At 41.2% G+C, this 13,297-nt stretch overlaps 1 protein-coding gene across 1 annotated transcript in view; it reads right to left on the bottom strand.

Annotated features, from left to right (window-relative positions):
* Window positions 1–13,297, bottom strand: part of KCNU1 (potassium calcium-activated channel subfamily U member 1) — a 127,942-nt gene that overhangs the window by 74,567 nt on the left and 40,078 nt on the right. Inside the window, 5 exon segments of the mRNA XM_037055092.1 lie at window positions 3,148–3,245; window positions 3,382–3,471; window positions 7,138–7,206; window positions 7,581–7,693; window positions 11,398–11,550. Of these exon segments, the coding sequence (XP_036910987.1) occupies window positions 3,148–3,245; window positions 3,382–3,471; window positions 7,138–7,206; window positions 7,581–7,693; window positions 11,398–11,550 (523 nt within the window).

Raw genomic sequence — 13,297 nt, 5'->3', positions numbered from 1 at the left:
AACTTTTCCGGGGCCCATTCTTACATTGCCCACTCCCTCCACTCCACTACGCGTGAGGATTCCTATGTTCTCTTCCTTTCCCTGGTTGAGGACCCCTTCTCGAAGAGCTGCTTTCGGCCCTCCAGGTGTCAATGGTGAAGTAGCAGGCAGTGAACTCCGCAGTTAGCACCAGGAAAGTTCCTGCCCAGTAACCTGCCTAACTCCCATTCCACAGAAAAGCAGGAAGCCAATCATGTCTCTTGCTCTGAAGGCTAGCTCTGTCAGTCTCCGTGCTAATGAATGGGGTAGAAGCAGTATACTGTACCAGAACTCCTCTGCCGATTTTTAGTTCATCTGTATTTCATCAATTAGAAAAAATAATAATTCTTTTTACATTCCCACAGGTAATATGATAATTAACATATACGTAGTATTTACCATTTCCCAAGCATTGGTCTTAATGTTTTTTATATTAATATACTCAAAATGTATGCTGCCTTTATATATGAATATTCCCATTTAATCCTCTGAGATATATGATATTATATATATATCATATATAATATCAGATTATTATATATGATTATTATATCAGATTATTATATCAGATTATTATATCAACATTTTGCAGAAATGGGAAACCCAGGGAGACATTCAATAACGTGCCCTAAGCCACTCAGCTGAGTGGCCAGTGCCCAATCCCTGTCCGACCACGGACTGTACCCTGCTGCCTCCCTCAAACTGCAGACAATGAACTTCAGTGGAGAACCTCTGGCGTGGCTCTAGTTTAGAAAAGTGAAAGTAATCAGAGGGAGAGGGATTATGAATCCTAGACTATCACAGCAATTTTCAACTTTTTTCATCTCATGGTGCACATAAACTAATGACTAAAATTCTGCAGGACATCACGAGATGCATTTCTTGCTCATCTGACAAAAGCAGGTATAATTTTAACTCATTCCCACTGGATGGCTATTGTCGTATTGGCTGTTGTCATTTTCTTTTATTTGAAAATCAGGGAAAAGAGGTCAGTACCCCTAACGAAATAGCCAGGTATTTCACGTTTTAAAAATTCTTGCTGTACACCAATTGAAAATCGCTGGACTGTCAGAATGAAAAAAGGGCCATAGAGGTGATGAGAACTTCCAAGTTTGGAAATGATACCAAGATCCCCAGAGGTAACATCGTTTCCTTAAACCACAGCTAATGAGTATTATAGCTGTGATCAGAATTCAAGTTTTCTGAATTCTCATTTGGTACGGTAGGAGGAAGACATTGGTGGAACTGAGAAAACTTATTTGAAGGAAGTGGACTAGGGATACCCTTCATCTGGCTATGAAACATGAAACATTCAACCTGGAATTCGTACTAATCCAAAGCCAGTATAGTATCTGACACCCATTGGTAAGTTTCTACGTCCTTTTTCGAAAGTTAATTCTCTGGGAGAATTTCCAGATATTATTATGATTTTTAACTATGTAAGGCCAAGCAGTCAGCTTCTATAATGATGTCCTCGGAACATTTTGGCTTGAACTAACTCCAAATTCAAATTCACCCTCAAGTCTGAGCCATAGCCACCAGATCAGTGAGCATCTCGTGGAACTCTGCTGCCATCTCCTGGCAAACTGAAGTAAAGCACAGCTGACTCGCTCATTGCCTGGTATTTCAGTCTCCATGCCAGATTAATGGAGTTCTGAGTCCCACGGGCTAGGCTTGGCAGGAGTGGTGACTGAGGGTCCGAAAGGAGCAGAAAGAAGAAATGATTCTATTATGAGAATAAATAAGGCCCTGGCTGGTGTAGCTCAGTGGATTGAGCACGGGCCTGTGAAGCAAAGGGTTGCCAGTTCGATTCCCGGTCAGTACACATGCCTGGGTTGCAGGCCAGGTCTCCAGTAGGGGACACATGAGAGGCAACCACACATTGATGCTTCTCTCTCTCTCTTTCTCCTTCCCTTCCCCTCTGTCTAAAAATAAATAAATAAATAAATATTTAAAAAAAAAGAATAAGTAACTTCTGAGGAATGTGATAACTACATCGAAGCTCAAACATTAGATTTGAAAGTCTTCCTTTAATACTATAAAATACATGTCATAGAAGTGGGTAAAATTTAGTATATATATATACAAGTATTAAGGCAGAGCCTCTTTCTTTAAATAAAAATATTTCTATCTTTATATGACAGCAACTTCCTGCTTTAAAATATTTATAGTAAACCACACTTAAAAGTCAGCTAAATGGAGGGATGATGACACATTTTTATAAAACTGTTTTGCAAAATGACTGACAGCAGCGCAAATATATGGGTGTGTATAATTTATGTGCAAAAGTTTTATTTGCACACTGTGTTTGTAGGGGTGTGTCTACCACATGAAACCAGGCTAAATTTTTATAAGGGCATGAAGACATGTATAGTGACATAATACTTTTTACATAGTTTTCCTTTTTACTCACACCTTCTTTAGTGGGATATATTTCGTATTTAGTCAGCTCCATCTATTGCCTCAAAAAAGATTCATATTATTATAGAATTTAAAAAGAGTCAACGTTTAACTGCTGAACCCACAACAGGGTCTTAAAGCCCATTTAATTAATCATATTCTTCAGAATAAAGCATTTCAGGAAATTACAAAGGAACAGGTTTTCTTCTCTTTAGCATAAAATATATATTTATTTTCTCCCAGCCCTGGAAGCTGGAAGTTCAAGATCAGAGTACTGGTGAGATTGATGTCATCTGAGGCCTCTCTTTTGGGCTTGTATATGGCCATCTTAGGAATGGGTTTTTGTTTGTTTGCTTTTCTATGCCCCAAACTATCCTAGATTCTCAAGGGGAAGTTGAAAAATTCAGAAAAGACGAAGACAGGGTTAAGACAGAGCCTTCGATCTTGCATGCAGAATGGCAGCATGAGAAGCCCATGGACCTGCTCCCTGGTGAGTCTCCTTTAGAACTCCTTCGCCTGGCCTGTGGTCGAGTTGAGCTACATAACTAGGAAGGTTGCTCTCAGCTCTAAAAGACTTGTTCTCAGGCCTTGCATGCCCAGTGGGGAAACGTCTGCCACTTCTTGGCCAAGTTCTAATGGGCATTGTCCTTTAAGGGAAGATCCCTCCTCTTTCCTTGGCCACGCCCCCAGAAGCTGGACTGAGGATGGCCAGATATAAAACGCAGTTACCTGTGAAGGGTCGATGGCTCTTGCTTTTGCAGCTACATTTTCCAATTAGCTCAGGAGAGGGCACATCACTGTGACAGGTGGCACAGTAAAAGGAGGCTCTGGACAAGGAAAGCAAATCAAGAATGACTTCTGTGAGGCTTCACACTGAGGAAGCATGGCGCTGACTCAGTCTGCCTGCCATTAAGTTGTGTGTGCATTAGGACTGTCTCCCCATAAAGCAATAAAAAAAATTACCTTTTGACAGTCTTTGCAGATTCAGCAATGAAGAAACCTAATGTGTTCTTATGCAGCTTAACCTGCGCAGGCGGATTTAATACCGGACCACTACAGACAGAAAATAAAAATACAGTAATTTTCCCTTCAATTTCTGTGCCAGTATTTGGTGTTTCATCCTGTCATTACAAATGGGTTCTCTAAATTGCAGAGTTAATAGGACTGAATGCCCTTTTACTGCTGAACATGGTCGGAAATGTGAATTTGACTGTGTTTGATACTCTGATTGCCGCTAAATATGCTGAGAGAAGGCAGGTCACAGCACAGCTCCTGAGCTGCGTACATGGTGGAGCAAAGGGTAGGCTCTTTCCTGGACTGTGTCCTGCTTCTGAGATGGCCAAACCAACTTGGATGCATGACGCTTTGATGTTGGAGGGTGTCCATTGCTAGCTAGGCCAAGGCCACACAGTCGCTAGACTTATTAGTGGTGCCCATATTCAGGTGACTTGACTTTTAAAAGTCAATGAAGTCTAATAATCAGCTGGGTTCAAAAGTTCCTTTTATTGGGCCTGTGCATTTTCTGAACCTGTATATTTCTTTTGACTTAATCTTTGTCTCCCGACTGCAAGGTTTGAGAGTAACAACCACATGAATTGTTTCTATTTCTACTTTACTTGAATGTTTTGATATTCGATTTTCTTATTGCTTGTGTGATTGAAAATGCTGTCTTGCAAATTCCATCCTTGATATTCTTTAGTGCATACTCTGTTACGACTGTTTGAGTTCCCCACATTCCTCCCTATGTTTGTCAGATCTTTCCTTATTTTTCAGACCTCCAGTATGGTAAGGTCTTATAACCCTATGACTCCCTGCACTACATTTGTGCGTGATGAAAGTATTCCTTTCGTCCTTGAAAACACACTACTTCTATATTGACATCAGAAGGGGGTTAAGTCTTTATTTTGGCAAAGCTTATTCAGCTGTGAGAGTACTCCCAAGTAACTTCCAAGTGCTAGAGACTCATAAAAATAAAAGAGCTTGTACAACAAAAGCTCTTCAGCCCAATGCGAAGAGGAGGAGGATGCCAAATAGCTACGTTCAGGTAGATTATTACTGAAGACACTGGATGGCATTTTCTGAGTACTTTCAGACTGATGTTAATGGGTGGAATGATTGTTTTAACTAAAAAACAGAATGGACATGGATTTGTGCCTCCCACCGCAAATATCCCTGGTGAAAGTTCACTAGCTAGCAAGCAAGCACTTAGTTATATCTTCACACCTCCTTTTCAAAAGGGACGGTTCTTTGAACTTTTATTAAACATTTAGTTATGAAGAGACTGTCATTATTAATATCTCTGGTTACATGTGAAAGAGTAGGTGAACTTTTGAAGATCTTTTTGAACTGGCATTATTGCTTAATTCCCCTCCTCATTAATCATGGCCAGTTGCATTGCTAGAGCATGTTCACTGCGGGAACAATCTCAGAATATTATCTAACTGGGTCAGGTCCAACTGTATCTCTTAGCAGGTGACAAATTATTCCCTACAACAAGTCTTTATGATTACCCAGGGGTTTTGCAAGTGCGAAAGAGTACATGCAAGTGCGTTCACCAGAGGAGAAAATAAAAGGTGAGAAAAGAGGTGAATTTCCATCAGAAAACCCAGCCACCGAGCGCCCTGGCTTTCTCCCACTCAAACATGGCTATGGCGGATTTAGTACAGCTTGGGGATCCCAGGCACAGCCCCCGGAGCCAGCTGGAGTTCAGATTCTGGCTCTGCCACTTGGGAGTCCTGTGAGCTTGGGGAAATTAGTTAACCTTTCTGGGCCTCAGGCTTCTCCTCTGACACGAGCTAATAATGGTGCACATCCCACAGCACTGCTGGGGAGACTCAAGAGTTAGTGTCAGCAAAGTGCCCACAGCGCGGTGCATCACGAACAAGCAATCATGTAAGACATGCTGTTATCAGTATCTTCGCCAAATTGGGATTTCATTTCTTTGATTCGCCTGACTTTTTGGTGAGAAACCGAAGTTAGATCTATATTAGAACAAGTTCCTCTTTCAGTGTGGGTAGGTGTGTACGGCATAGGAAACAGCACCAGAACCTGTCAGATATATAGAGACATTAGTTCCTTAATAGGCATTCCTGTTGCCAGTGGATGGTGCCCTACTAGTCATTGGAATAATGTTTATAGAAATCTGGGGTGTTGGAGTTGAAGAGGAACTTGAAAGCACTTGGCCCACTAGCTCCCAGTTGCCAGTGAATAAACTGACCATCTCTCAGAGACTTTAAAGGGTCTCAGGCTCCACCCTTGGAGATTTTGACTTTGTCAAGTTCACAAGTGGGGGTTTTAGAATCTATACGTCTTTAAAATTTGCAAATAATTCTGATGTGTAGCCCAGGTCGTTAAAGTCCAAAAAGATGTTACACCCAGAACGAGCTGTGGGCTGGTCTGAAGTCCACATTGCTTGGTTTAGGTTTAGATTTTGAGATTTTTCTCCAGCCTGGCAGGACTGCTGAGTAGATGTTAGCCAGCCAGACAGCCCTTCTTGTTGTTCTCTCCCTAACGGCTTGCTTCGCAGTGCACCCCACGGGTTTCTTCTGCACGCTTTTGACTTATACAGAACTGTCGTTCTTTCCAGCCTTTTGTATAAAATCATTCCTTTGTCGTCCATGTGCTATCACTCAAAATTATTGAATTTTGACAGTTTCCTTGCAATGGCAGGGATCCTGATAATGTCGATTTTAGAGCCAGCAGGGTCTTGGGTGTTCGTTAACACGAGTTCCTCACTTTACAGCTGATGATCGCTTTGCCAAGGCCACTGGGCTAGCGAATCATCATCAAGACTCCATGCAAATGTGCGGATTCCAATTTAATTTGAGGGAGTTTTAAACTAAAACCATACATAACCTGACATCTTTTTGTTCTATATCCATTTAAGCCCCCTTTTTATTTTTCATCATCTCTTCACTATGTATCAGTGTGCCGATTCTCTACTTTTCCAAAGTTTTATTTTTTATTACCATATTTTTTGGACCAGAAGATGCACCTAGGTTTTACAGGAGGAAAATAGGAAAAAAAAATTCGAAGCAAAAAATGTGGTAAAATATTTAATAACATAAATAACATGATATTTCACCAATGTAAATGTAAACAGAACTCAACAGCAGCATTAACAACCATTATTCCTCCCAAATTTGGGGGGAGAGGAAGGGTGCATCTTATAGTCTGAAAAATAGGATACACGATAACTTCTTTTACTTCTCATATGATCCAGTATGGGTTCTCAGGGAGTGCTGGTAATGTTACCTCTTTCTTTTACCTCCCCTATTAATAGGAAATTTTATCTAGTAGGACAGTCAAATTCCCATTTTGCCATATTTTGCAGATTTTTTTCCTAAGGCTAGAGTTTGTGAGAACATTTTTACCATAAATAATTCTATTTCATAGCATGGTCTCATGGTCAAGATCTGCAAGAGCTGGTAATGCATTAAGAGGAACACCTGAGAAGGTGACCCTTTCTTCTCCCCCTGGCTCACGTGAATAGGGGCAGGGTCATAGGAGCAGGGGCAAAGTGCCTGTCCCCCCTTCAGGGTGACCATTCTAACCCCAGTCATTGGAGGTGATACTAAAGCACCATGACAACCTGGGTGCCCAGGTTGACTGGCTTTCAACAAGTAGCAGAAGGCTTAGTTATGGCTGTATTCTCTGGAAGACTCTTAATCATAAAATTCCCCTGAAAAAAACTGAAGAGGTTCGAAGCCTCATTGCTACCAGGAACTGGAACACATGGATTCGTGCTGGATGGCTATCAGCATGAGGTGCAGCTTCACGAAGCAGAGCCTGGAAAGGAAGACGGAGTCGTGAGGAAGGGGAGGACAGCTGGGCGCTGCCTCCCAGCACTACGACTAACACTCGGCACCCTGCACCTGGGAGAACGCCAGCCCCTCAGCGGAGGAAGGGCCTCCCAAACATGGGATTCCCCCTCCTGAGGGAATCCTGCCTGAAGGAACTCATAGCCATTGTGCCAGTTGGGCAGAGATGAAATTGTCCCCCAAACTCCAGGTTGCAAAGACTCAGACTTATTCACTTTATGTCTTATAGCCTTATATCTTCAGTGCTTTTCATGGAGCCCGACCTACAGAGAGTCATGAACGAACATTGCTGGAAGAATGTCATTGCATGAGAAAATGTGGAAAGTCCTTCTGTTAACTTACCGGGAGACTTCAGGAAAAGTCATCCCCACAAAGTCGTCAGAGAGACGCTGAGTCAGGATTTTGTTCTTCAGGCCATTTACAAAAATTTTTTGCCAGGGCTGTTTTGGACTAACCTGTAATATACAATTATGCCACGTGAGGCACTGGACATGGAATACGGATGCCATCATTCAAGTTGTATATTTTGCTGAGCAGCAAACCAGTACCCATTGCACTTGGGTGGTAGGAAGGGATTCGTCCCAGTGCTTAACTGAAGAAATATCAAAGGAAGAAGAACTAAAACTCTAACGTACATCTCAAGTCTTTTCACTAAAGAGTTCACAATGAAGTGGAAGCCTAATAGTTTCCTCCCAGAGGGCATCCAAGAATCCTGGCTAGAAATGAGAATTCTTCTCCCAATAATTTCAGCAAAGTAGCCTGTTTTTTGAGTAAGTAATAAGATGGGAATGCTAATATACAATCTAGGTTGTCACTCCCTAGCTATGGCTGTTCAAGACTGGTTTTTTAAACATAGTATTTTCTAGCTGACTAACTACCAGCATACCTCGGTTTACTGTATTTGACTTTATTGCACTTCACAGATGTTGCTTTTTTTTTTTTTTACAAGTTGACTGCAAAGCCCTCCACTAGCAAAGATAATGTGTCACTTTATTGAGGTCCTCGCTCTATGGCGATGGTCTACAACCATCCCGAAACATCTCTGAGGAATGTTTCTAACTACTTACCACAAAGAAAAAAATACACGGGGTTTCTGCTCAGTATCAGAACCCTTCATGGATTCAAATGAACTCAAAGAGCCACCCTAACGAATGGAAATGCAAATGTAAAGATCAAGGATAGCAGTAGGTTTCTTGGTAGGTGGGAGATGTGAAGGGGAAAGGGTATCTCTCAAAAGGGCTAAATCCAACCTGAGAAGACAGGGGCGAGTGCACCACCCATCTCCATTACTTGGGTGAGACCCCTCTCAATTTTGTCATGCTCTCGCTGCGTCCTCCTCACACTCCCCTACCTGCTTCCACGAGAACCACTGCCGCGATGTCCTGGCGTGGCAGGAACATGCGCCTTAAAGCCCAGAATCTCAGATAAAAGTCTGGGATGGCTACAAACTCTGAGGCATCGTGGCCGTGGAGAGTTAACACCAGTTCAGAAATACTTCTACAATGGCCATCTTGCGGTTTAGGAAAAACTAATTAAAAAACATAAACACAAACAAAAACTTCTGTCCTGCTAAAGAAGATCACCATTTCATGCAACCCAGGCACTCCCTAATGCTTCCCACGACTCAGCTGAATCTCCTGCCTTTTCCCAGTCTCTTAGATTCCTCTGTTGAGGAGGGCTCACCTCATTGCGCAGTTCATACCACTACTTAAGTCACGGGTGCTGAAGAAATTGGCTTAGTGTTTTTAATCTAAATGTTTCACTTTTGGAAAAGGGTAAAAAAATGATAGAGATAGAGAAGACTTCCTGAGTTAGTTTTTAAAAGGTCAGAAAGGGAAACAGGAAGACAAGAAGGATTTTGGATTTGGATAGTAGAATTGGGAGCTCGAGTAAATTAGCTGGATTAGACCTAATCTACATTTAAGCTTGTAAGGGAATTCTTTGTGCCTAACACTGACGGGGCTGCTTTGCAAACTACAAGTTCTCACCGTATGCTCAATATAGTAAAAAACAAACACAGACATGCTATCGATCCAAGGCCTTTTGATCTGACTACTCGGGAGTTTTACAAATATTAACTCAATACTTGGAAAAACCTGGTTATGAGATTACTAACTCTCATCTGTAGGTGCAGTAACTCTCATCTGTAGAGGCAAAAACTAACAGCGAAAGTTCAGCGCCTAACCTGAGATGGGGTGGGGCATAAGGTGGGGCATAAGATACTGGAGTTCGGACCATTAAACCTAAGCGAATAGTTAATGACAGAATGCACAGCATAAGAGCAGCATACGGCATTTTAAGTCTTGCTCTGACTCACGCTGCCCAGTTCAGGATTTCTGAAAGTGAGTTTACTTCTGAAAAAAAAAAAAAAAGAAATGATCATGACCACAAATATCTCTCGATTCCTGTATTCCAAAAACCACCTTGTGACGAATATTGGCGGATAATCATCCTCAGTGAGGAGGTTACAATTTAAGATGGAGACTCTTATGCTAAGTGAAATAAGCCCCTGGGCGAAAGACAAATACCACATGATCTCACTTAGAAGAGGAATCTAATGAACAGAACAAACTAACAATTAAAATAGAAGCAGAGGCGCAGAATCATGGAACAGACTGACAGGGATAAGAGGGGAAGAAGGAGGTAGGGGCTGATGGGAAGACGGTGAGGGGAGAAGTCAAAGAACATCTGCAAAGGACACATGGACATGGCCAATGGTGAGGGGTCTGATTATGGAAGTCGGGGGTGGGCTGGGTGGGTGGGGGTGAAGGGGACAATGTGGGACAACTATAATACGACAGTAGCATCAACAATAAAATATTTTTTAAAACTAAAATAAAACAAGAAAAGAAAGAAAAAGAAAAGCATCTCAGCAGATGTCGCCATTTTCTTCCACTTTCTGACCATACAACAACACAAAGAGGACTTCCTGACAGCCATTTCCTAGGCCAGACACAGTGACCACTAAGCAAAGGCTAAAACATGGTCACTGGGAGCACCAAGCTCATTTCCGTCTGCCCAACGGTCATTTCTATTCATCTGCCTATCATGTCTCCTCACATTCACAGAAAGAACCGCAGAAGAATTCTATGTGTTCCAACTAGCATTTTGTTGGCCGGAACATCATTCCCCTTTGTTGACTTTCCTAAACAGCACCAGAAAAAATGTAAACATTTTTGGAATTTCTTGAACAAGGGAAGTAAGTGTGAAGAGAGAGAGACCAGGAGGAAAATTGCATGTAAAACGGCAAATGTGGACTGGTAATTAAATGGAGAGAAAGGTCAGCCTCTGGAGGGCCTTTGGACAATGGGCTACCAGGCCCAGCTGAGGGTTAAAACATTTCATGGGAATAGCATTTCAAAGGCTGTACTCTGTGCTATGTTACTTCATTTCAATAGCCCTTTTTAGCTGGTTCTTTTGTCTCAGACAAAGGTGATGTGGGAGACTGGAGAGCCCCACAACCGTGAGGATAGGGCGGAGAGGTAAGACTGCCGGTCAGGCAAGTCTAGTTCTGCCACTCACTTATTATAGGACCAGGTCATTCAGCATCGCTGACCCATTACTGAGACACTACCTTGCAATATTATCAAGGGGAGACATGATGCATTTAAAATGCATAACACATAGAAGGCATTTGATTTGTGGTCATTATTATACTGTATGGAATACCCCCCCAAATAACCTAGAAATTTAGATTTTAATGATTGTTTGTATTATTATTTATGCTTGATAAATAACATTATTTATTATCATGTTGATTATTTTATATTTAATTTATATTTAAATATACGACTTCTCCACTAATAACAGAACCTTTAATTATATTTCTACTTTCAATAACTCACAGTGCTTCTACATTTATGAATTCATTTACATTCATATTATCGTGGAGCAGGTAGGAAGCAGAGTTACGATCTCTGTTTTGCACTAGATACAGATAAATATTCTTAGGCAAGAATAAGATAAATAGCTTTTTTCAAGGTCAAGGCAGTCTCTGGGAACTCAATCTAGATTTCTCAATCCCTTTCCCAGCTCAGAGAGAAGTCAAATCTCATTCCTTGGGGCCTTTGGCTTTCCTCAACTTTTGTATCTATTTCTGATACTAATGTGTGAGAACATGGGGATAGAGCCGAGACCCACCATCGATTTACAAGGCTACCTTACTGTTATGCTCAAGAAACAGAGACGTTAGAAAAGTACACAAGCCGGGCACCAGACAGCCTTGGGCCATGAGTCCGAGCTTCAGTTCAGCAAAACAGATGATGTTGTCTCCGGTTGTCCAGTCCCAGCTGGGGATCTTTGGCAGAAAAACCTGTGTCACGGTAGAAAGTAGATCAGATATTAAGACTAAAAATAATTAGAGAAAGCTCTTTCTATCTAAATGGCTTTATTTCACTTTAGAGCATTTATTGTACCCAAGTCAAGAGAAAAGAACAAATTCAACCTTTAGAAGTGGTTAGTGGTCAGGTCAGCCGCTTCACTTTTTAAAACAAAAATAGCTACAGTTGCAAAAACCGGTCAAATGGCTTAGGCTCTGATTCTACTCAAAATTTACAATCTTTTCTGTTTATCTACTTTTGAGGGGTATTGTTTTTATTAAGGTATAGTAGATATTTAACATTATATTAGTTTCAGGTGTACAACATAATTTAATATTATTTTTAGTTGTTGATACTATTACAGATGCCCCTCATTTTCCCCATAAGCCGCCCCCCGACCTAGCCTTCACCACATTGTTGTCTGTGCCCAGGCACTATGCATAAATGGATACATGTTCTTTGACTAATCTCTTCCAGTCTCCTGCATTTCTTCCCTTCTGAGATCTGTCAGTCTGTTCCATGTATCCAGGCCTCTGGATTTATTTCATTCATTAGATTCCACATAATGGTATTTGTCTTTCTCTGGCTGGGTTATTTCACTTAGCATAATATTCTCAGTTCATCCATGTTGTCTCAAAGAGTAAGAGTTCCTTTTTTACAGCTGTATAGTATTTCATGGTGTAAATGTACCACAGTTTTTTTATCTACTCATCCACTGATGGGCCCTTGGGCTGTTTTCATCTGGGTTATTGTAAATAATGCTGCTATGAACATAGGGGTGCATATGAAGTCTGTCTTGAAAAAGTTCAACCATGGTTAACATAACAAGAACAGTTTGTGTGACATCAAGGTAACCTGGCAGCCAAGGAGAGTGGACTGGAATACGCATGTGTGAACAATGACTTCACTGTACTACTCAGTGGGGGCAGTAGATGCTGTTGAGTGAGCATATGTGTACTGTGTGGCCATCACATCCAAAATGACTGAGCAAGGAGAGCAACAAATCTACATCAAATTTCATGTTAAGCTTGAACATTTCTCCAAGGAAACTATTCAGATGATTCAGAAGGCCACAGCTATGGGCAACACGTGATTGCCCTTTATCACAACAATGTGACTGCTCACACATCATGCCTCTTGCAGAGTGTTTTGGTGAAACATCAAGTCACCCAGGTGACTCAGCCCAACTGCATCCCAGATTTGGCACGCTGAGACTTCTGGCTTTTCCCCCAAACTAAAATCGCCTTTGAAAAGGAAGAGATTTCAGACCATCAGTGAGATTCAGGAAAATACAACAGGGCAGCTGATGGCAATTGGGAGAACTGTGTGAGGTCCCAAGATGGGTACTTTGAAGGGAATTAAAGTGTCGTTGTCCTATGTGTAATGTTTCTTGTGTCTTGTATCTTCTTCAATAAATGACACTGTTTTTCATATTACATGGCTGGATACTTTCTGGTCATACATTCTTTCTGATTGGTGTTTTGGGATTCAGGGAATATATCCCAAGAATCCCGAAACACCAATCAGAATACATAATTCAGTATTTATATACATTGCAAAATGATCACAAAAATAAGTGTAGTTAACATCCATCACAATTGTGTTTATTATTTTTTCTTGTGATGCTAACTTTAGAAATTTATTATCTTAGCACCTTTCAAATACATAATAAAGTATTATTAACTATAGCTACCATATTCTATATTATACCACCATGGTTTTTTTATTTTTTAACTGGAA

Source organism: Sturnira hondurensis, unplaced genomic scaffold (genome assembly GCF_014824575.4).
Source record: "Sturnira hondurensis isolate 20B ecotype Veracruz unplaced genomic scaffold, ASM1482457v3 Scaffold0008640, whole genome shotgun sequence".
In the NCBI taxonomy this organism is placed as follows: domain Eukaryota; kingdom Metazoa; phylum Chordata; class Mammalia; order Chiroptera; family Phyllostomidae; genus Sturnira; species Sturnira hondurensis.
Note: the sequence above shows the minus strand (reverse complement) of the source record. Positions and strands in the feature narration are given on the sequence as shown.